This window comes from Ranitomeya variabilis, chromosome 7 (genome assembly GCF_051348905.1).
Source record: "Ranitomeya variabilis isolate aRanVar5 chromosome 7, aRanVar5.hap1, whole genome shotgun sequence".
NCBI lineage: Eukaryota > Metazoa > Chordata > Amphibia > Anura > Dendrobatidae > Ranitomeya > Ranitomeya variabilis.
In genome coordinates this window covers 88,446,153-88,471,032 of record NC_135238.1, presented here as the reverse complement: position 1 = coordinate 88,471,032, position 24,880 = coordinate 88,446,153, and the positions used below count along the sequence as shown (strand labels likewise).

General features: G+C 43.2%; 1 protein-coding gene across 2 annotated transcripts in view; it reads left to right on the top strand.

The window, feature by feature from the left end:
- Nucleotides 1-24,880, top strand: part of DNAH7 (dynein axonemal heavy chain 7) — a 564,416-nt gene that overhangs the window by 50,754 nt on the left and 488,782 nt on the right. For both annotated transcript variants that reach the window (XM_077275383.1, XM_077275384.1), the window contains exons 3-6: nucleotides 6,669-6,774; nucleotides 17,038-17,212; nucleotides 17,484-17,565; nucleotides 22,666-22,846. In XM_077275383.1, coding sequence (XP_077131498.1) covers nucleotides 6,669-6,774; nucleotides 17,038-17,212; nucleotides 17,484-17,565; nucleotides 22,666-22,846 — 544 coding nt within the window. The remainder of the gene's footprint in view (nucleotides 1-6,668; nucleotides 6,775-17,037; nucleotides 17,213-17,483; nucleotides 17,566-22,665; nucleotides 22,847-24,880) is intronic.

Genomic DNA, 24,880 nt, shown 5'->3' with positions numbered 1-24,880 from the left:
AAGCACAACCCATTTTGACGTCTATGACTTTGTCGCTCAATTCTGGTCAGAGTTCGGTCACATTGCATAGACTCAGGTCTCTGTTCAGAAAATACCGCCAAAGGATGAGCAGATTTGCGCTCCCGCAAATGCCGATCAACCTGAATGGCTAAAGCCATAGAATCACTCAGACTTGTAGGGGTGGGAAACCCCACCATAACATTCTTAACGGCCTCAGAAAGACCTTCTCTGAAATTTGCAGCCAGGGCACACTCATTCCATTGAGTAAGCACCGACCATTTCCGAAATTTTTGACAATACACCTCTGCTTCATCCTGACCTTGAGAGATAGCCAGCAATGCTTTTTCTGCCTGATTCTCAAGATTAGGCTCCTCATAAAGCAGTCCAAGAGCCAGAAAAAATGCATCTACATTAAGCAATGCAGGATCTCCTGGCGCCAGAGAGAAAGCCCAATCTTGAGGGTCGCCACGCAACAAGGAGATAACAATTTTAACTTGCTGAGCGGAATCACCAGAGGAACGAGGTCTCAGAGATAGAAATAACTTACAATTATTCTTAAAATTTAGAAACCTAGATCTATCTCCAGAAAACAACTCAGGAATGGGTATCTTAGGTTCTGACATAGGGCTATGAATAACAAAATCCTGAATACTTTGCACCCGTGCAGTAAGATGTTCCACACTAGAAGTCAGAGTCTGAACATTCATGTCTGCAGCTGAGCTCAAAACCACCCAGAGTTCAAGGGGATGAAAGAAGCTAAACAGACTGCAGCAAAGGAAAAGCGGGAGGAGAAAAAAAAAATGTACTCAGGTCTTCTTTTTATCCCACTTCTGCGATGCATTAAACACTTTTTGGCCTACTATACTGTTATGATCCTTAGTGGTTGAGGATCACAAATTACTCCAGCTAAGTAACAAACATAGGACAAGCTCTAGGGAGGTGGCAAACTGGACTGACCGCAAATCTGAACCTATCCAAAACACACTAGAAGTAGCCGGTGAACGTGCCTAAAATCCTAGACGTCTCGAGCCAGCCTGAGGAACTAACTACCCCTAGAGAGAGAGAAAGACCTCACTTGCCTCCAGAGAAATAATCCCCAAAGATATAGAAGCCCCCAACAAATAATAACGGTGAGGTAAGAGGAAGGCACATACACAGGGGTGAAAGCAGATTCAGCAAATGAGGCCCACTAATACTAGATAGTAGAAAATAGAAAAGAGGTCTGTGCGGTCAGTAAAAAACCCTTTCAAAATATCCACACTGAGATTTCCAGAACCCCCGCACCAACTAACGGTGTGGGGGGAGAAACTCAGTCCCCTAGAGCAACCAGCAAGCGAGGAAATCACATTTTAGCAAGCTGGACAAGAAACATGATGAATGCTGATAATCAAAAAATGAACAAACAAAAACTTAGCTTGTCTTGGAGAGACTGGGAGCAAGGTAGTCACAAGGAATCTGAAGAGCACTGAATACATTGATAGCAGGCAAGGAACTGAGTATCCAGGTGAGCTAAATAGGAAACCAGCCAAGGATAATGAACCACCTGATGCTGCCAACCTGCAGATAGACAACACTACACAGTACCGCTTGTGACCACTAGAGGGAGCCCAAAAATAGAGTTCACAACACAGACCCATTTCGTTTAGCATGTTAACTAAGTTGGGGCGCGAAGTTGGGAGAATTTGTTGTTCTCATTTCGAAGCTTCCCTGTTTAGGTTGGCTTATTCTTGGGCGTTCTTTGAGGCTTTGAGATTGGGGGAGCTGGTGCCTCCTAACAAACTCAAAGCAGGAGGTTTGTTGGCAGAGGACGTTGATTTTTGGGCAGGAGGCATTTCTTTTTGGATTCGGCGGTCGAACACTGACAAGCATGGTAATGGTAAGCGGGTGGTCTTAGGGAGGGTGGATGGATGTTTGATGTGCCCGCAACGTTGTTTGTAGGAGTACTGGAGTCTGTGGTCTGGTAGATCGGGCCCGCTGCTATGTCACTAAGACGGGACCTTTTTGTCACGTTTGAAATTTTCGGCGGTTTTAAAGAAGGTTTTGGCTGAGTTGGGATTTGATTCTGGGTCTCACTCTTTTAGAATTGGGGCTGCTACAGAGGCAGACGGTTTGGGTTTAGGAGCTTAAGTGATTAAACGGATTGTGAGATGGAATTCGAATCGTTATTTGACTTACGTACGTCGTTAGGTGTTTTTTGGGGTGTATTGAGTTATGCTGGTATGTAATTGTTCTGTTTTTTAGGTCGGCCCCCGTTATTGACCTGGATTTTCAGACATTCGTTGGTGTATTGGGGTGCATCGTGGGCTGATGACAGGCCGGATGGCAGGCAATTAGGTTTTAGCCGTGATACTGTTGTGATTCGATGGTTGGGGTTCCGGGTTATGTTATGTTGTTATGGAACAGGGTGTTGCCAGAATTTGCTCGGGCCGCGCGTTTGGATAGAGCTTCGGATATTTTACTGGTGCACATGGGGGGGGGGAATGATTTGGGTATGAAACCGGTTAGGGAATTGATTAGGGACATCCGTTTTGATTTTTTGAGATTTTGGGTCTCTTATCCGGGAGTTCTGACGGTGTGGTCTGACTTAGTGCCTAGGTAGCAACGCAGGTTGGCTCGATCCTTGAAAGGCATTAATAGGGCCAGGATAAAACGTAACAGGGCTGTGGCGAAGTTTGTATCCAGGAATGGGGGAATTGCAGTGAGGCATTTTGAGTTGGAGGCTGGGGTCGGTAATTTTTGGAGAGAGGATGGCGTGCACCTGAATTATATCGGTATTGACTTGTGGGCACTCGCCCTACAGGAGGGAGTCAAAAGGGCGTTGGCTGTGGTGGGGCACTCACGAGCATGAGGTGGTCAGGGCTGTTCGTGGTTGGCGGGGGGCGGGGTTCTTGGAGTTGGTGATGTTTTATTGGAGGAAGGTCAATTGGATGGGGGTTGATCTGGCTTGTGGTTACGGGCTCTGGACGGGGTTATCCTCGGGAGCTTTGGGGTTTTTCGGTCTGCCCTGAAAAGGGTTACATGGTGCCCTCGAGCTGGTGGCCACGGCTGACGGTAAAAAAGTGTTGGTTTGAAATTTTTGGGGCATTTTTTGCCTATATATATGATGCCAGATCTTTTAGCTCCAAGAACCCTCCCCCTCAAGTTTTTCAGATGATTTTTTGTTATAATTATAATTATTATGTTTTGTTTGTTAATAAACTGGCCGCTGTGGCCAAAATTATCCAAAAGAATTTAATGTGTTATGTTTTTATTGCATAATTAGCGTTAAGTGGGGGGGGGTGGAATTTTGTTTGGTCATAAGTGGCGGGGTTTGGTGGAGTGGTGTTAGGAAAAGATCCCAAATGGGCTATACGTGGTCATGTGCTGGTACATGGTCCATGCACACTTAGCACTTCTGATCCCTGGATCTCCTGCTAATTGTTTCTGGAGGATCCAAACGTGATATGTTACATGTGTGGAGGACTTGACCCCAGGTCTCTTGTTTCTGGTCTTGGCTATATAAATTGGCTGGAGTCATTTTCCATTCCCTCATGATAAGAGAACCTGTGGAAACCCTGTTACACCACAAACCATCCACCCTCACACAACCTCAGCACATACTCGTCACTTTCTTCTTCTTAGCAGCAAAACAGACAATAACGCATGCTTGGAAAAAAGACATACCTAACCTGCAATTTCTATCCTGAATAAATAACTTTATGACCAATTGATAATTCATTAATGTGTTAAAGGGGTTGTCCAGCCTTAGGGTACAAGTCTGCAATCATTCTACATGACTGCAGACTTGTGAATTCCTCACATTACGCGCACTGCGCTGTGTGAGTATTCTCGAGTGTCGGCACCTGGAGCTGGTGGTCATGTGATCACATGTATGCAGTTTGCATACTTCCAGCCACATTCCGACTAGACGTGTCCATCCTCACTCAATAAACTTGCATTGAACTCGGCTGTGCACGTCTAGTCAGCACTAGTTATGAGAGAGTGTACTCGTTGCTCGGGTTTTCCCCAGCATGCTCGGGTGATCTCCTAGTATTTATGACTGCTCGGAGACTAAGTTTTCATCACCCCACCTGAATGATTTACAGCTACTAGCCTGCTTGATTACATGTGGGGACTCCCTACCAACCAGGCAATCCCCACATGTACTCAGGCTGGGTAGTAGATGTGAATCATTCAGCTGCCGTGATGAAAACTAAATCTCTGAGCAGTCATAAATACTCAGAGGTCACCCGAGCGTGCTGGGGAAAACCCGAGCAATGAGTACACTCGCTCATCACTAGTCAAGACCGCATGTATGCAAATTGCTTTCTTGCCGTCACGCCCCTGCTGTTTTTGGCGAGGGTACCAGAGAATCCTCACATTGTGCCAAATACCAGTCTTGCTTTTGATTAATCTTACAAAATATCCTCATCAATTTCTGATCCTTACTATTCCATTATCTGCGTGCCCCTCATACTACTCCCTGCCCCATCCTCTCACCATCCTATTTTCCTCTTTGTAGGTTCTGTCTTGTTTTCTTTGTATGTTCATTATTATATGATCTTTTAAAATATTGAAGTCGTATACTTTACTTAATTTTTTTGTGCTATTGATAAAACATAAAATTTGAAAAATAAATTAAATCTGGGCATTTGAAAGCACACGGGCCCCACTTCCTGTGTGGTGAATGTAACTATATGTGAAAATGTGTGTGTTCACTTCTGGTCTTGGCAGATCTGAGTATATATCACATTTACCCAATATAAGGCAAATAATAACATTCTACAAGTATAATCACCATAATATTACTGAACAAAATCGAGTGTACCAAGACTGATACTACAAAAATACCAGTTCAGTGACATGAGGTTCTCAGTTCGTGACATGGGGTGCGACTGACTCAACCTCCATTATAAACCCTAGACACCCTGACACAGTCCACACACATCAAATACACAACACACTTTCATAACTCGTCAAACACACAGGGTGATGAGTCCCCGCAATTCACACTGCTTGAATCCAAAGGACCATCTGCCCAACCTTTGAGGCTCAAGCTCACTGGGCCGAGATGTGTCAGCAGTGACACTGTCAGAACCCCAGTAGGTTCTGAGCTCCTGTTAGCCTCCTGACCTGTTATTTGTTCTGGCCCTTTGTGCAGTGTTAATCATGTGAATGAAGTAACTTATCATAATGTTATATTCCCAATACAATTTTCCCTTACTCCACTATTTAAGGGACAAATAATACCATCTGTTGGTGGCCACATGTTGCTGCCACATAGTGACCAAAAAATAATACCACTATTATCAAACACCAGGTTTTTTTTAAATTGAAACCAGTATTATTATTGATGCATCAACAGTTGCAATAAAAAATATTCAACCCATAGCTCATAGCTCATTCCTTATGGTGCAGTGGCCTTCCGTTCACTAATATTCATGGAATGTCAAGAGAGTGGTCCAAAAAGTTAAAGAGAAAAAGAGATCATTGCCTTGCGCAAAAAAACAAAACAAGGAAAAGGTTGCAAAACATTAGCTACAGATTCAGCTGGAAGCATAGTTTGCAAGTTTAAAGTAAAATGAACATTGTCTACACTACCTGGTATGGTAGAGGTGTGGGCTAATATTCCACAGGAACACTGGCAGAAGCTGAAGTTGGGCTATGCATCAGGTTTGCAGCAGGTCATAACAGCCAGAGTCTGCTCTATTAAGTATTAAAGACACTTATCATGAAGGGGTGGAATAATTCTGAGACCACAGTAGTCATTCAAAGTGGTTGACTTAGGTGAAACCACTATTTAAGATATTGGTGATACCAGCTATTTAAATTGTTCTTCTTTTATTGGTTCATTGCAAACAGCAAAAAGGTTGTATATTTTGTTGATACACCTAATTTGCACTGGAGTTTAATAATTTTGCAACTGTATATAAGGAATGAATAATATTGCCATGCTATTACCATATATTGCTCACATACAGTATACAGCAGTAACTGAATAATATCACCATAAAGATCACTAACTAAAACTACTGTAAAAAGAACATTATTATTACAAATACTGCTATATAGTGGACAAATAATACCGTCCAGACCATAACTACATATTACCAGTATATACAGTAGTGACAATACCGTTATTAGCTACATAAGCCACATTCAACCCGAAACTCAACTGGACACACAAAAATATGTGTTATAAGTGAGTGATTGCTGAATCGAGCTGCTGAAAAGACTAGTAGGGCAGCTGGATCATAAAGACGTCAGGATAATGCCGAGTGGTCTTACTTACATCCAGAAGTCAATATTCCCAAATTGCAGGCTTACTCGTTATTACACACTGCGGTCTTCAAATGAATAGAACGAGTTCCTGACAATGGAGAACAAAAAAAGTCCTGTTGGGAGGACGCTTGCTCCTGCTGGTAGGGCTGCCGTCATGCACTGAGTGTAGTCGTAAGCAGTCCAGAGCGTGTAATGACCGTGCTACCAGCCGGAGCTCATGCCCTATCAGACAAACACTTGCCTCCCAAATATTGAAACACTGAATTATACTGTTCTTGAAATTGTTTCCCTAATCTATATGATGTGTAACATGAGAAATTTTGATGAGTCTTAGGTAATAACAGTTAAAAAGTTTTGGCCTAGAAAAAGGCAGGACATTGGTTTGAAATTCTTGATATATTTTTTAGGTTAGTTCCAAGCCAGAATGGAGAAAGGCTCCGCCGTCTTTTCTTCTGAGAGATGAAAAGGAAGATGAATCAGAGGATGTCCATGATCTTTACAACTTGTCACAAAGTAAGTTGGGAATATTTTGTTCCAGTACCATGTCATTATGTTCTGGTTTCTCCTGCTATGTAAAATAATGTTGTGAATCTGTACATTAGGAATAAAGGTTTTTGGCGACAACCTCACTCATACACATGTGGGCAAAATTGTTGGTACCCTTCTGTTAAAGTAAGAAAAACACACAACTGTCACTGAATTAATTGTAAACTCACAAAAGTAATTCTCAGTTCAAATTTACTGAATATCAACTAATGAAAATCTGATATTACTTCTCAATTGTGGTTCAACAAAAACATTAAAAAATAAAAAACAAATGAAAATGTCCTGGACAAAAATGATAGTACCCTTAACTTAATATTTTTTTGTGAAATCTTTTTGAGGCAATCACTGCAAACAAAGGATTTCTATAGGTTTCAGTGAGACTTCTGCACCTTTCCACAAGTATTTTGGCCCGCTTCCTCCTTAGCAAACTGCTCCAGGTATCTCAGGTGTGAACGATGCCGTCCCCAGACTGCAAGGTTTCATCTCCTTCCACAGTTGTTCAATAGGATGTAATAGTATGCAGGTACTGAGTATGTCACCACTGAACAGACAGACCAACAGTTGAGGGGTTTAATAACAGGAATCAGGTTCTCCTCGCAGGGAGGAAGCAATGGAAACTAACTAGCAATAAAACAGTGCAAAAATATGGGAGTCAAACAGTGTAACAGAAGTAAGCAAGATTTCTTGAGAAAAGAACACTTATCAGTCTGATGAGGACTTGCTTGAAGGGTCGTCTTCTCCAACGTAGGCGCCGAGAAACAGCGGCACTTGTCGTCCCTCTGTTGTCCGTGGGCTGAGTAGTCTCTAGGAGCCCGCTGCCTGGGGTTTCGGGAGTTAATGTGATATGCACAGGCTCTGAGTCTTTAGCTTTTACAGCACAGCCTATCCCGGGAAAACGATGGTCAGTCTATTATTAAGTCTCTCACCAGGAATCAGGGGCTCTGCACTGTTAAGTCTCTCACCAGGAATCAGGGGCTCTGCACTGATACCGTGGGTACCAGGGGTCACAGTCTCTGTACTGATACCGCGGGTACCAGGGGGTCGCAGTCTCTGCACGGGCCAATGTCTCTACACGGGTCTCAAAGGGCCCCTCTCCAGTCACAGCAGAGTCCGCTTTCATGTACTCACAAAATGCAGTCTTTCTGGGCAATCTTCCTGTATTTGTCCTCTGACCGGGAGCTCTTTCTCTCTCTCGGTGCACAGCTGCACCCTGCTCTGACCGCTGCTCACATTGCTCACCCTGCTCTCTGCCCGGCTTCCTTCATCTCCCAGTCTCTAAGTCTGCCCCCTGGGGAACCTGTAGCACAGCTCAATGGTTCCAGGCACAGAGCCGAGAAGGTAACCACCCCCGGACTCTTCTTGTGCTTCACCTCCTTACAAGGATTTAGATCTGGGGTCATAAAAAGGCACTCCAGTCCAATGCTTTGATCTTAGTCATTATTGGATGTTTTAGCTGTGTTTTGGGTCATTATCCTGTTGGAGGTTTCATAACCTGTGACTCAAGCTAAGTTTTCTGACACTGGGTTGCACATTCGGCTTCAGATGGCCTTGGTAGTCTTGAGATTTTATCTTACCCTGCACAGTTTCAAAACACCCTGTGCCAGATGCAGCAAAGCAGCTCTAAAACATAATCAAGCCTCCTCCATACTTCACAGTAGGTACAATGTTCTTTTCATGTGCTTCATTTTTGCACCTGTGAACATAGAGCTGATGTGACTTGTCAAAAAGCTCCAGTTTTGTCTCATCTGTCCGAATGGCATTTTCCCAGAAGATTGTGGCTTGTCAATATGCATTTTGGCAAATTCCAATCTTGCTTTTCTATGATTTGCTTTCAACAGTGGTTTCCTTCTTTGTCGTCTTTCATGAAGTTCAATTTGGCCAAGACAGTGATGGATGGTGTGATTAGACATCGATTTACCTTGACCTTGGGGTTGACCTCTAATCTCTCTTGGAAGTTGTTCAGGGCTCTTTGGTTAGAATTCATATTATCCGCCTCTTCAATTTGTCATCAACTTTCCTCTTGCTGCCTTGTCCAAGAAAGTGGTTACAGTCCCATACACATTAAACATCTGAATAATATATGCAGCTATAGTAACAGGAACATCAAGCTGTTTGAAGATGGTCTTATAGCCTTCTCCTTTAACATGTTTGTCTATAATTGTCTTTCTATTCTCTTGAGAGAACTCTCGCCTTTCCTTACTATATTTAGTGTGGCACACAGCATGATGCCAAACAGCACAGTGACTACTTTTCACTCTTCAAATAGGCAGACTGACCGATTTCAAGTTTATAGACACCTATGATGCTTATTTCAGGACACGCCTTAGTTTAACATGTCCCTGTGGTCAAACTATTTTCAATCTTTTCTAGGGGTAACATAATTTTTGTCCAGGCAATTTTCATTATTTTTTTCTGTTAAACCAGAGTTCAAAAGCAATGTCTGAATTTTATTAGTTAATGTTCAGTAAATGTAAATTGAAAATTACGTTTGTCAGTGTCAAATTATTTCAGTTACCATTGTGAGTTTTCCTTACCTTAAGGCTACGGTCACACTATCAGTATTTGGTCAGTATTTCACATCAATATTTGTTAGCCAAAACCAGGAGTGAGTCTAAAATACAGACTTGGTGACGTGTTTCTATTATAGCTTTCCCCTCAGTTTGTTCCACTCCTGGTTTTGGCTTACAAATACTGAGGTAAAATACTGACCACATTCTGATAGTGTGACCATAGCCTAACAGTGAAGTTCCAACAGTTTTGTCAATGTGTGTAATTGGAGCAGTCATTGATTTTAAAACTGGTTACAAGCAGGGTCAACATTAGGGGGAGTAACAAACTGCACAATTGCCCCACTGATTTGGGGGCCCTCAGTGGGAAGAGAGTGGCCAAGTGCCAGAATAGGCGCATCTTCCAGATGTGCCTTTTCTGGGGTGGCTGGGGCAGATGTTTTTAGCCAGGGGGGGCCAAAAACCATGGTTCCTCTCTAGGCTATTAATATCTGCCCTCAGTCACTGGCTTTCCCACTCTGGCAGAGAAAATTGCGCGGGAGCCCACGTCATTTTTGTCCGTGATTTAACCCTTTATTTTAAACCTAGAGCTCCCAAATTTTGCACACACACACTACTAACATTATTAGTGAGGGATATGCAAAAATATATCGGATATGATATGGTTTACTGTATGTAAACCATGTCTCATATCCCGTCGGGTTTGGTAGGACTTAGCAAAAGCCGGCAATTGAATTACCGGCTTTTATGCTATCTAGCTCTGTATTAAATATAAATAAATATATATATATATATATATATATATATATATATATATATATATATATATATATATATATATATATATATATATATATATGTGTGTGTCAATGACATTATGTATACATATATATATATATATATATATATATATATATATATATATATATATACACCAATAATACTATGTGTAGACATTTATTCTATCTATTCTATTCTAACCTGTCAGTGTGATTTTACTGTACACTGCACTGAATTACCGGCTTTTCTATAGGACACCGGTGCGTATTTCTCGCAAGGCAGACGTGTGGTCCGTGTGTAATACGTATTTTTCTCGCCACCATAGACTTGCATTGGCGTTTTTTTGTAGAAATACGCTGCCAATCGCAGCATGCTGTCATTTTCTCAGCCTGTTAAATATGACAGAGAAATATACGGCTGATGGAAGCTGCCCCATAGAGAAACATTGGTCCGTGTGCAATGCATTCTTTTTGCGCCTCTCCCTCGTCCGTATTTCTCTCCAGTGTGACCCCGGCCTAATTGTTCTGTAGAGTGATTAAATAGTGATCCATATATAGCAGAGATTAAACCTTTAGTTGAGAAACCCATCCTGCAAAATCTCTCAAACATAGTTGGAATGAAAACTTGTGTGCTATGGAATAAAGTACCGTATATTTCCAAAATCAAGGAACATGTATGAGAGCTACTATCTAGTGTTTTTTTGCCTTTGCTACATACCGTAGTGTTTATCACCTTAGGTTGAATCAAACTGTTCGAATGCTTTGCTCCTGCCTCACGCATACATTTTCTTGTGGACCTGTATCTTTTAAATTCTAATAGTTTTTTATAGATTTTTTAAATTAAATCTACTATATAATCGTCTAATTCTGTCTGTTTGTCTGTAATGGAAATCCCGCGTCGCTGATTGGTCACCACATAGTTCAGTCACGTTTACTGGACAAGTTCTGTCAGTCACAGTGCCACGTAGTTCAGTCACATTTACTGAACAAGTTCTGTCAGTCACAGTGTCACATAGTTCAGTCATGTTTACTGAACAAGTTCTGTCAGTCACAGTGCCACGTAGTTCAGTCACGTTTACTGAACAAGTTCTGTCAGTCACAGTGCCACATAGTTCAGTCATGTTTACTGGACAAGTTCTGTCAGTCACAGTGTGATGTAGTTCAGTCACGTTTACTGGACAAGTTCTGTCAGTCACAGTGCCACATAGTTCAGTCACGTTTACTGAACAAGTTCTGTCAGTCACAGTGCCACATAGTTCAGTCATGTTTACTGAACAAGTTCTGTCAGTCACAGTGCCACGTAGTTCAGTCACGCTTACTGAACAAGTTCTGTCAGTCACAGTGCCACGTAGTTCAGTCACGTGTACTGAACAAGTTCTGTCAGTCACAGTGCCACGTAGTTCAGTCACGTTTACTGAACAAGTTCTGTCAGTCACAGTGCCACGTAGTTCAGTCATGTTTACTGAACAAGTTCTGTCAGTCACAGTGTGATGTAGTTCACTCACGTTTACTGAACAAGTTCTGTCAGTCACAGTGCCACGTAGTTCAGTGACGTTTACTGAACAAGTTCTGTCAGTCACAGTGCCACATAGTTCAGTCATGTTTACTGAACAAGTTCTGTCAGTCACAGTGCCACGTAGTTCAGTCACGCTTACTGAACAAGTTCTGTCAGTCACAGTGCCACATAGTTCAGTCACGTCTACTGAACAAGTTCTGTCAGTCACAGTGCCATGTAGTTCAGTCACGTGTATTGAACAAGTTCTGTCAGTCACAGTGCCACGTAGTTCAGTCACGTTTACTGAACAAGTTCTGTCAGTCACAGTGCCACGTAGTTCAGTCACGTTTACTGAACAAGTTCTGTCAGTCACATTGTGATGTAGTTCACTCACGTTTACTGAACAAGTTCTGTCAGTCACAGTGTCACGTAGTTCAGTCACGTTTACTGAACACGTTCTGTCAGTCACAGTGCAACATAGTTCACTCACGTTTACTGAACATGTTTAGTCAGTCAATGTGGTGTACAAAAATATTTTGAGTTGATATTGTTAACAAATATATTATAGTGTCGATGTACTTCTTTCGTCCGATGATTTATTTAAATACAGTTAGATATTCATGTAATGGTTTATATATTTTGATGATCTGTTTAAAAATTTCTTTCAGTTGTATTAAGTTCTATGAGCAATAAAATTTAATGATAATGTATATATTTTACCCGGAAAATAGTGGTGTATTCATTGCATTATTCTTTAATCTTTATAAATAAACTACATACATATTCCAGAATACCCGATGCGTTAGAATTGGGCCACCATCTAGATGGATATATTTTTAGAATAAATTCTGTTCAAGTACTTGTTCATTGCTTTTAGGCATTTTTTAATTTTTGATGCGGTTTTGGGAACAAAGTTCTCTACTCGCTAAGGCTACGTTCACATTTGCGGTCCTCGCCGCAGCGTCGGGCGCCGCAGCGGCGCCGCATGCGTCATGCGCCCCTATATTTAACATGGGGGCGCATGGACATGCGGCGCACTTGCGTTTTGCGCCGCATGCGTCGCTGCGGCGCCCGCGTCGGTGCGCAGAGGACGCAGCAAGTTGCATTTTTGCTGCGTCCAAATTCAATGAAAAAAACGACGCATGCGGCGCAAAACGCAGCGTTGTGCATGCGTTTTGCTGCGTTTTTATTTGCGTTGTGCGTTGCGGCGCCGACGCTGCGGCGCACAACGCAAATGTGAACGTAGCCTAACTCTACATACAGTACCTTGAAAAAGTATTCATACCCTGTGAACTTTTCCACATGTTTACACATTACACCCACAAATGTAAATGTATTTTATTTTAGAGGAAATTAGGTATAGTTGGGAAGTGACCATTTTAATTAAAATTCCTGTGGAATTCTAGCCTCCAGGGACAGGTAAGTAAGAAAGGAAAGGTTTTTTCAGAGAGTTAGATTACAAAAGGTACATGTGTTTACGCAGATATAGAAAACTGGCGGAGTCTCATTTGTCACCAGGAAATACATTCTGACGTAAAAATTAGCTTTTCTTCAATAGCCAACCCAGCTCCAGGGTCCAAGTAGAAATATTGGAGTTTGTATAGATCCGATAGTGGTGGGACATACATTTTCGACTTCAGGGCTAATCGCAGAGGAATATACATGTTTTCTATTACTATAACACCTGCCTATAAGTCTCAAATCAATAATGGCCAGATAACTGACACCAGCCATGTCATGTTCACTATCTATGGAAAGGTAAAAAAATATGGCGGCGATCTCGAACATCTGCGATTGTCAGGAGTTAAAATATCTCATAAGTTGGGAATTTCATAAAATCCTGAAGGGCTGAGAACGTCCCACAACCCAGCCCACTTGAGGTCATCACGGGGTGTGTGTATGTTTAACTCAGTTGCTGATAAAAGGTCAAGGCAAATTATGGTCTGAGTTCCTGTAGAGATATACACATCATTGTATGCATGAATCCCTTTCACTGAACGTCTCCAATCGAAGCGCTCTTCTTCGCTAAGCTGAATCATCTCTTTGATTGGCATAGTAACTGTATATGCTGTATTGTTTTGTTCCCTTTGTAAAATCTTGCGTATTTTTTTTATAAACACTGCCCATCCTTCTGGATTAAATAAAAATATAATAGTTATATTCCTTTTGTTCAGTAAACCGCACCCCGAACCAATACGCTACCTGTCAGGCGTCCAGTCGGCCTGTATATATGAATGATGGTGGCAGCAAGTAGTTTTGGGTTAGGCTAGGGTCACATTGCGTTAGGGCAATCCGTTAAGCGCATAGCGCTAGCGGATTGCGCTAACGCAATGCTTCTCTAGGGTCCGCGTTTGGCGTCCCCGCTAGTGCAGATCCCCGATCTGCACTAGCGAGGAACGGACCTCGGGCGCGCCGCGGACGCTGCAAGCAGTGTCCGAGGTCCGTCACTCAAATGACGGCACATCGCTAGTGCACGCCCAATGTGGGCGGGCGCTAGCGACGCGATCACCATTACAGGCTATGGCGGCGTTAACGGACTACGTTAACACCGCGTTATGCCGCGGTGTAACGTAGTCCGTTAAACGCGGTCACATAACGCAATGTGACCCTAGCCTTAGCAGTAAAGGTATCGGGGTGGTATATACACATATTCCATGCTTTGGAATTAGAGGTGTATATATCATAATCTCACTGTTAGTTTCCTGACAACCTTCCTATTAGTGGAAACAGCCTGCGGCCTCCTCCATTGATCATCGGTCAATCACGTAATTGCTCAGTCGATAGGGGGCTGCAGAGAGCTGTTCGCTCCAAAGATAACAGCAGGTGGGTTCAGTTACGACCCCCTTGGCTGCGGTCTTTCACAATTAGTGGCAGCTGTGGGATATTACAGAACGTCAATGGTCTGGTTTGAGAAATCATACCTGTTACTGAAAACTTGCACGGTTCTTGCAAGAATTAAATGCAAAGTTTAGAGAATTCATACTCAGTGTTATAATTTTTTTTATCTGGGACAATACTGTACATGTAGCAGTTACACAGTTACACCCCTCCCCCTCTCTTGTTTTTCTGTCCTATCTTTTTTGGCAATGATGGCTACTCTTGGATAGCTCTGGTATAACCAGAAGTCCAAGGATACTCTTATTGCTATCTGTACGATGAGACGGATTGACTCCATGGGCAAAACCAGTTATCAAATGACTGCTAAACTGTTGCAAGGTGATGCAGAGCCAGTCCGTCACTCGAGCCCTGATGAAGGGGAGGCCAGCCAAGGTGTAGGTGACGCTGCTGCAGAGGTCACACCTCTGAATGCCAGCCATACCCGCAACCAGGGTAGCGTGGACCCCCATCAGCAGGTGGCCTTGCAACAACTCGACACAGACGATCGTGGGGGACGTCTGAAGCTGATTCTGAAATTCCAAGAACAAGCAGAGCAACAGGCCCAAGCCGACCGAGAGGCTGAGAGAGACCAGCGAGAGTGACAAGACGAGCCCCAGTACCAGCTGGAGTCAGCCTGAATCCAGAAGAAGCAATTCACCTAATCAAACAGTGAGCCTAGCCCTGCCAACATCTTTAAAGGGAACCTGTCACCCCCAAAATGGAAGGTGAGCTAAGCCCACCGACATCAGGAGCTTATCTACAGCATTCTGGAATGCTGTAGATAAGCCCCCGATGTATCCTGAAAGATAAGAAAAAGAGGTAGGATTATACTCACCCAGGGGCGGTCCCTGTCCGGTTCTGGTCTGATGGGCGTCGCGCTTCGGCGCCTCCCATCTTCTTACGATGACGTCCTCTTCTTGTCTTCACTCTGCGGCTTTGGCGCAGACGTACTTTGTCTGCCCTGTTGAGGGCAGAGCAAAGTACTGCAGTGCGCAGGCGCCGGGAAAGGTCAGAGAAGGCCGGCGCCTGCCCACTGCAATACTTTGCTCTGCTCTCAGCAGGGCAAACAAAGTACGCCTGCAGCAGAGCCGCAGCGTGAAGAAAAGAAGAGGACGTCATCTGATGAAGATAGGAGGCGCCGGACCAGACCGTGACGCCCATCGGACCAGAACCGGACCGCCCCTGGGTGTGTATAATCTAACCTCTTTTTCTCATCTTTTAGGATACATCGGGGGCTTATCTACAGCATTAAAGAATGCTGTAGATAAGCCCCTGATTCCGGTGGGCTTAGCTCACCTTCCATTTTGGGGGTGACAGGTTCCCTTTAAACCCGTCCTGAGCATTTTCCTGTAATGGAAAACTATGGGGACTTGGACATATTTCTGCGAGGGTTTGAAAGCGCCTGCAGGCAGTACCATCTGCCTGAGAACCAGTGGGCCCGATATTTATCCCCTGAGCTTTAGAGATGTTTGCCTCTCTTCCTCAAGACCAAGATGGCAACTACAAGGTCATCAGCAAGTCCTGATAAAATAGTACAAGCTAAAAGCAGAGTTGTAGCTAAAAAAGTTACGGGCCCTCCAGCGTGGACCACATCCTCAGTGATATGGTGTATGGGCTCAGAACCAACTTTGTGAAACCAAATTACCCAGAGGGTAAATAAGCCCTAATTAAGCGATGCATTAAAACATGACTTATATTATACTTTGTGTAATAAGCCCTATTCAGAGCTGTACTATATCCGCCATGACTGCAGTTCATGGGTTAGGCCGGAGTCACACTACAGCGAGATACGGCCGAGTCTCGCAGGTGAAATCCCTCCTCTGGTGCTGGCACTCCGGAGCAGAGCATGCAGCTCCATGTATTGCTGTGCGGCTGCACGCTCCGCTCCGGAGTGCCGGCACCAGAGGAGGGATTTCACATGTGAGACTCGGCCGTATCTCGCTGTAGTGTGACTCCGGCCTTAGAGTCTCTATCCCTAGGATACATGCATCACTTGACTTTGTAAAACTAACACATAGCCTCCCCAATACAGTTGTGCGGAAAAGTTTACATACCCGGCATTTTTTTACATCCCCCCATTTTTACCTCCAAAGCAGGTGTAATTGTGCAATTATGGAGAGCTATTGGACTGCAAAGGGCCCATACATTGTTCTTGCACAGGGGTCTCTTCTGTTTGTGTGCGCCACTGCTGAGACGTGTCAAACGTTTATTACTTTTTAGGCTATGTGCACATTTTGCGGATTGGGGTGCAGAATTTTCCGCACAAAATCTGCATCTCCTGGCAGAAAACGCAGGTGCGGATTTTATGCGGATTTTGTGCGTTTTTGTTGCGGAATTGATGCGGATTTTGTGTGGATGCTACTTCTTTTGATCCGCAGCGGATTGCGTGCAGAATTTTCCGCACCATCAGCACAGCATTTTTTTTCCCCAATTGATTTACATTTTACTGTAAATCACTTTGCGGAACTGCAGTGTTTCTGCGTGGAAAAATCCGCTGCGGATCCGCAGTAAATCCTCATCGTGTACACACAGCCTAACACCACATTATTACATTTCTACATTACTTTTTTAGGTTTTCTGATCAGCCCAAAGCACAAAAGAAACAAACTCTTTTACTCCGGCTTTCCAAAGCATAGACCAAAGTATGAGGATTCATCATCTGGACCTTCTTCAACTATGAGAAGCAGTTATTCCCACCCAAAGAGAGATCGAGAGCAATTTAGAAGTGCCCTTGTGGACATAATAATGTAAGTTATTCTTTCCAAGCAAAAAATTAACTTCAGAAATAGTGGATTCATTACTAGAAAGATTTATGATGTATATGCTTTAGATGCTTTATTACTGCTGTTGCGTTGACTGATGGCCGTTGTGTCTTGTACACAAGTATTTTATACCAAAAAGTGGTGCATGTCTTTTAGAAACGTGGCACATTTTATTTTTACTTTCAGATGTAGAACAATAAAAAAAGCTCAATGACTTTTTATTATTAATTTGTGTTGTGATTTTTACATGTTTCAGGAAAAATGATGGTGCTACGGTGCAGCCTTTTCATGAAGCTAGCTCATCTTCTGATGCATCTCCATTAGATAAAGAGATTTTGGTAAGCAAACAGTTTTGTAATACAATAAGCGTTTACTATAAAAATTTGACGCACTAATTTCCCAAAAGTATATCGCTCCTCCTAATTTTTGAGTTCAGGTGTTTCAGACATATCCATTATAAACAGGTGCCGTTCAATCAAGCACACAGCCATGCAATCTCCATAGAATAACATTGCTTGGAATGTGCTATGTATCCACCTTCAGGATGGCTGGCGGTATGGACAGAGCGGCAAACCCGCTCCACCCTAAGCCCCACCCCCTTCTGTGTCATTGCACACATCCGGCATCATCACACCCCACACATAGGGCTCTGTGATATACCTTGCGGCGCCGCAGCATCGCTGCAAGGTACACGGACATGCTGCGATCTTAAAAGACGCGCAGCATGTCCATTATCGCAGGGCCGCCGGGTGCGTTTTACATCGCATAGTGGAGACGGGATTTGATAAAATCCCCTCCACTATGCTGTAACATCTGGACGCTGCGTGTTTGACGCTGCGGCTCTGCGCAGCGTCAAAAACGCAGCGTTTCCTGCACGTGGACACATACCCTTAGGCCGGCGTCACACTCGGCGTAAGACAATACGCCACGTATTATACGTCCGTACTACGGCCGTAATACGGAGAAATGTTCCCAAAATAGTGATCCGTAGTCAGGGTGTGTCAGCGTATTTTGCGCATGGCATCCTCCGTATGTAATCCGTATGCCATCCGTACTGCGAGATTTTTGCGCAGGCTTGCAAAACCGACATCTAATGTATTTATGTGCTCAAATGTTAGGGAAAACATATATACAGTATATATATATATATATATATATATGTCATTGAGACACATATATATATATTCTGTATTTAGATTTCATTCAGCGCGATATCTTTGAACAGCCGCTAATTCAATTGCCGGCTTTTAATTTCTCCTGCACAAACCCGACAGGATATGAGACATGGTTTACATACAGTAAACCATCTCATATCCCCCTTTTTTTTGCATATTCCACACTACTAATGTTAGTAGTGTGTATGTGCAAAATTTCAGCGCTGTAGCTGCTGAAATAAAGGGTTAAATGGCGGAAAAAATTGGCGTGGGCTCCCGCGCAATTTTCTCCGCCAGAATGGTAAAGCCAGTGACTGAGGGCAGATATTAATAGCCAGGAGAGGGTCCATGGTTATTGGCCCCCCCGTGGCTAAAAACATCTGCCCCCAGCCACCCCAGAAAAGGCACATCTGGAAGATGCGCCTATTCTGGCACTTGGCCACTCTCTTCCCACTCCCTGTAGCGGTGGGATATGGGGTAATGAAGGGTTAATGCCACCTTGCTATTGTAAGGTGACATTAAGCCAGATTAATAATGGAGAGGCGTCAATTATGTCACCTATCCATTATTAATCCAATTGTTGGAAAGGGTTAAAAAACACACACACACACACATGATTTAAAAGTATTTTAATGAAATAAACACAGCGGTTGTTGTAATAATTTATTGCTCTCTCATTCCATTTTCAGACCCTCGCTTGGCAAAACAATTAACACACAAGATACATACCCTCTCTGATGAACTGTCACGTCCCACGAAGTAATCCATCTGAAGGGGTTAACTAATATTACAGGCAGAGCTGCGATAAACCACTCGCTAGTGCCTGTAATCCCCCGGGTGCTGAAAGGAAAGCAGTGATCTATACTTACATTCAGTCGCGGTGATGCGCCCCTGCTGGATGTTCTCATGAACTGCAGCCTGGGAACTTTTTCCCACGCTCCAGGTCATATGAGGACATCCACCAGGGGGCGCATCACCGCGACTGAAGGAAATGTAGGTCATTGACCTACATTTCATTCATTCGCCGGGGATTACAGGCACGGAGCACAGCTGCATTTGCAGGGCTCCTGCCTGTAATATTTGTTAACCCCTTCAGATGGATTACCTCGTGGGTCGAGACGGTTCACCAGAAGGTATGTATCTTGTGCGTTTATTATTTTTCCAAGCGAGGGTCTGCAAATGGATTGCGAGAACAATAAATTATTACAACAACCGCTGTGTTTATTTCATTAAAATCCTTTTTAATCATGTGTGTGTGTGTTTTTTAACCCTTTCCTACAATTGGATTAATAATGGATAGGTGACATAATTGACGCCTCTCCATTATTAATCTGGCTTAATGTCACCTTACAATAGCAAGGTGGCATTAACCCTTCATTACCCCATATCCCACCGCTACAGGGAGTGGGAAGAGAGTGGCCAAGTGCCAGAATAGGCGCATCTTCCAGATGTGCCTTTTCTGGGGTGGCTGGGGGCAGATGTTTGTAGCCACGGGGGGGCCAATAACCATGGACCCTCTCCTGGCTATTAATATCTGCCCTCAGTCACTGGCTTTACCACTCTGGCGGAGAAAATTGCGCGGGAGCCCACGCCAATTTTTTCCGCCATTTAACCCTTTATTTTAGCAGCTACAGCGCCCAAATTTTGCACATACACACTACTATCATTAGTAGTGTGGAATATGCAAAAAAAAGGGGATATGAGATGGTTTACTGTATGTAAACCATGTCTCATATCCTGTCGGGTTTGTGCAGGAGAAATGAAAAGCCGGCAATTGAATTACCGACTTTTCACTAACAGCGCTGCGTATTTCTCGCAAGTCACACTGCAGGTCCGTGTGGAATCCGTATTTTTCTCACCCCCATAGACTTTCATTAGCGAATTTTTTGCGCAATACGCTGACAAACGCAGCATGCTGCGATTTTGTACGGCCGTAGAAAGCCGTATAATACTGAACCGTAATATACGGCTAATAGGAGCAGCCCCATTGAGAATAATTGTGCCGTATGTAATGCGAGTTTTACGGACGTAGTTTCTGCGCTCTTACGTCCGTAAAACTCGCCAGTGTGACGCCGGCCTTAGACTGTGTTCACAGGTTGCGCTTTTGCAACATTTTTTTTGCAACGTTTAAGCTACTTACAAAAAGCAGGTTTTGCTTAGTTTTTGCTGCATTTTTTGCTTAGTTTTTGCTGCGTTTTTGTCAAGGTTCATTTGATTCTTGTGCATTCTGATAAAGTTTATAAAAAGTGCATCAAAAATGATCTGATTCAACTTCATCAGGTTGAAAACCTGATACCTGCATTTTTTGCAGCATTTTTTGCACTACTTATTGCTTTAATTGGGTGAAAAACACTGCAAAAAAAGCTAAAAGAAATGACATGCAGCTCTTTGACAAAACAGTCAGGAAAAATTTCTGAAATCTCGCAAACTTTGCTGGTACTGAGAGATGCAGCTGAATAGTTGCATAAAAAAAGCTGCAAAAACGCAACGTGTGAACATAGCCTTAGGCTATGTGTACACGTATAATGGTCCACTGCGGATTTTTCCGCAGCGGATTTGATAAATCTGCAGGGCAAAAACGCTGCATTTTTGCTGCAGATTTATCATGGATTTACCGTGGATTTACCGCGTTTTTTTGCGGATTTCACTGCAGTTTTACAACTGCAGTTTTCTATAGGAGCAGCAGTAAAACCGCTGCGGAATCTGCAGAAAGAAGTGACATGCTGCGGAATGAAAACCGCTACGTTTCCGCGCATTTTTTCCCGCAGCATGTGCACAGCGTTTTTTGGTTTCCCATAGGTTTACATTGTAATGTAAACTCATGGGAAACTGCTGTGGACCCGCAGCTGTGGAAACGCTGCGGATCCGCAGCAAAATCCGCATCGCGTGCACATACCCTTAGAGTCTGTGTATGCAAAGTCTTGTTGAAAAAGTACTGAGGAAATGGAAAAAATGACTCTGCGTGCAAAAATGCCGTTATTTCCTGAAGTGTCATCCCCTTCAAACACTTGGATGGAGCCAGTTTTTGCATTTTCATTTTTTTCCTTCTCTCCTTCCATAGCTTTTTTTTTATTATCAGACATAGTACAAGAGCTTTTTTTTGAAGAGCAAATTGTACTTTTAAATTACAACATTCACTTTATCATATAATGACCTGAAGGGAAATCCAAAGTGATGTGAAGCGATGAAAAACAACGCCATTCCGCCGTTGTTTCTTGGGTTTTGGTTTTTATAGCGTTCATTCTGGTAAATATGGATTAGTTACATGATTCTCCAGGTCAGTACAATTAGGCTGCAGTCACACTAGCAGTATTTGGTCAGTATTGTACATCAGTATTTGTAAGCCAAAACCAGGAGTGGGTGATAAATACAGAAGTGGAGCATATGTTTCTATTATACTTTTCCTCTATTTGTTCCACTCCTGGTTTTGGCTTACAAGTACTGATGTAAAATACTGACCAAATACTGCTAGTGTGACGGCAACCTTATAGTGATACAAATGTGTATCGAGACCCATAGCTTTTTTATTTTTTCTTCGAAGCAGGCTTGTTTTTTTTGTAATGCTGCCATTGACTTTTATAGCATTTTTTGTGGTCAGTGCTGAATCACAGGCCTCAGTGATTGACAACAGCAATAGTGGCAGTTGCCGACTGTGTTACGCATCCAGCTCCTGCCCTCTGTGCCACTGACACAGCTCCTCAAAAAGCTCTGTGTCCTCTGTGTTCACACTGTGTCCTTTTCCAATGTTTTTTGAGCAGCTCCGCTCCTAAAAATGATGGAAAAAGCACTAATAAAATGCTCTTCCTATTCATTTGTATGTAAAGATAACTTATTGTTCACATGGTCAGGCTTTTGTGCATCTTTTAAATGCTTAGACTTTCAAAAATGCCTGATTGGATAAAAAAAAAGTACATGTCATTTCTTGGAAACTGCTCCTGACGGAAAATGCTGTCCAATCAAAAGGCTGCATCAACCGCCTCCAGGAAAAATACTCTAGAAAAAAAACCAAATATCTCCAAACTGCTGCAGAAAATGCTTAGTTCAAAAAACTCCCAAAGAAGGACAATTTGTTGAAGAGGCTTTCACTGCAAAAGTCATAATTTTTGGCAGCTGGAAAAAAACACAGTGTGAACAAACCCTTACTGTAACAAATTTTGTCAATTAAAAAATGTTTTAGAGGTCCTAATTAGGAAATTCCCTACCTGACAACTGAGATTGTGGTAACACATGCTAATACCGTATAGTATTTTTAGTTTCCATCATTTGCTTTTTTTCTCACATTAGAGGTACAATTACTACATAAGTCATGGGATTGACACAGAACATGTAGCAGCAATGGAAGATTCATGGCTAGAAAATGTCTTGTATTTGGTGCCGGAACACTTAAAGGTTTACGCTGAGAGTATCAACATCTTGTCAGATGAAATGAAAGAAGATTATCTTCTCAGTGTAAAGAAGGCAATTGGTGAGTTTCTTTTCACTTCAAACTCTTTTTGATCTTGTAGCAAATTTGTAATTCATTTGTCATTTTATATAAAGTGTGACAACTCGGGCAAATCATCTCATGGCATCACCATCTTCTGGGAAGGATTTGACACAGGAACACAGGAAGAACCTTTGATCAAACACAGTGGATTAGGCTAAAAAATGACCTAAAGCAACTTTATTATGTTCACACACAGCACTAACTAACCACATTATGGCACCCCAGCTGTCCAGTCTCTGAGCCTTTTACCCAGAACCTGAAAAGTAACATAGTTCATACCTTTCCTCATGTGCCTGATGCAAAGGCCTTAAGGCAAGAACACACTCTTTACCACCTTCATTGGTGGTTGTTTATCTTTATTACAGATGTACATCTAAGGGCTCAGTCAGATGTGTTATGACCCCAATGGCAGAGGGTCTCAGAAATAAATACCAAGTCTGCAAACACAAAAAACCAGCTCATAGGGCAGTGGTAACTGGGCTGACCGTATATCTAAACCTAGCACCACAAATAGCAGCAGCCGGGGAACGTGCCTACGTTGGTTCTAGACGTCTCGCGCCAGCCGGAGAACTAACTAACCCTAGAAGGGAAAAGATAGACCTTTCTTGCCTCCAGAGAAAAGACCCCACAAGTTGGATACAAGCCCCCAACAAATAATAACGGTGAGGTAAGAAGAAAAGACAAACGTAAGAATGAACTAGGTATTTAGCAAAGAGAGGCCCACTGACTAATAGCAGAATATAGTAAGATGACTTATACGGTCAGCAAAAACCCTATCAAAATTTCCACGCTGGATATTCAAGAACCCCCGAACCGTCTAACGGCCCGGGGGGAGAATACCAGCCCCCTAGAGCTTCCAGCAAAATAAGGAATCACATTTAGTACAAGCTGGACAAAAAATAAGAGCAATGCAAATAACCAAAAAACAAGGAAGCAAGACTTAGCTTAATTTTGCAAGAACCAGGATCAGCAGACAGGAGCAAACAGAAAGAACTGATTACAACGATGCCAGGCACCAGACTGAGAATTCAGGAAGTTAATATAGCAACACCCCTGGACTAACGACCCAGGTGGGTGCCAAACTGAGAAAAGACAATCCCAGAGTCATATCACTAGTGACCACAAGAGGGAGCCAAAAAAGTCTAATTCACAACAGTACCCCCCCTTTAAGGAGGGGTCACCGAACCCTCACCAAGACCACCAGGGCGATCAGGATGAGCAGCGTGAAAGGCCCGAACTAAATTGGCCGCATGCACATCAGAGGCAACCACCCAGGAATTATCCTCCTGACCATAGCCCTTCCACTTGACCAGATACTGAAGCCTCCGCCTGGAGAGACGAGAATCCAAGATCTTCTCCACCACGTACTCCAACTCGCCCTCAACCAACACCGGAGCAGGAGGCTCAACAGAAGGAACCACAGGTACAACGTACCGCCACAACAAAGACCTATGGAACACGTTGTGAATGGCAAACGACACCGGAAGATCCAAGCGAAAGGACACAGGATTAAGGATTTCCAATATCTTGTAAGGACCGATGAAGCGAGGCTTAAATTTAGGAGAGGAGACCTTCATAGGAACAAATCGAGAAGACAGCCATACCAAATCCCCAACACGAAGTCGGGGACCCACACCGCGGCGGCGGTTGGCAAAACGCTGAGCCTTCTCCTGTGACAACTTTAAGTTGTCCACCACATGATTCCAAATCTGCTGCAACCTATCCACCACAGAATCTACCCCAGGACAGTCAGAAGGCTCCACATGTCCCGAGGAAAAACGAGGATGGAAACCAGAGTTGCAGAAAAATGGCGAAACCAAAGTAGCGGAACTAGCCTGATTATTAAGGGCAAACTCAGCCAACGGCAAGAAGGTCACCCAATCATCCTGATCTGCAGAAACAAAACACCTCAAATAAGCCTCCAGAGTCTGATTAGTTCGTTCCGTTTGTCCATTAGTCTGAGGATGAAAGGCAGACGAAAACGACAAATCAATGCCCATCTTAGCACAAAAG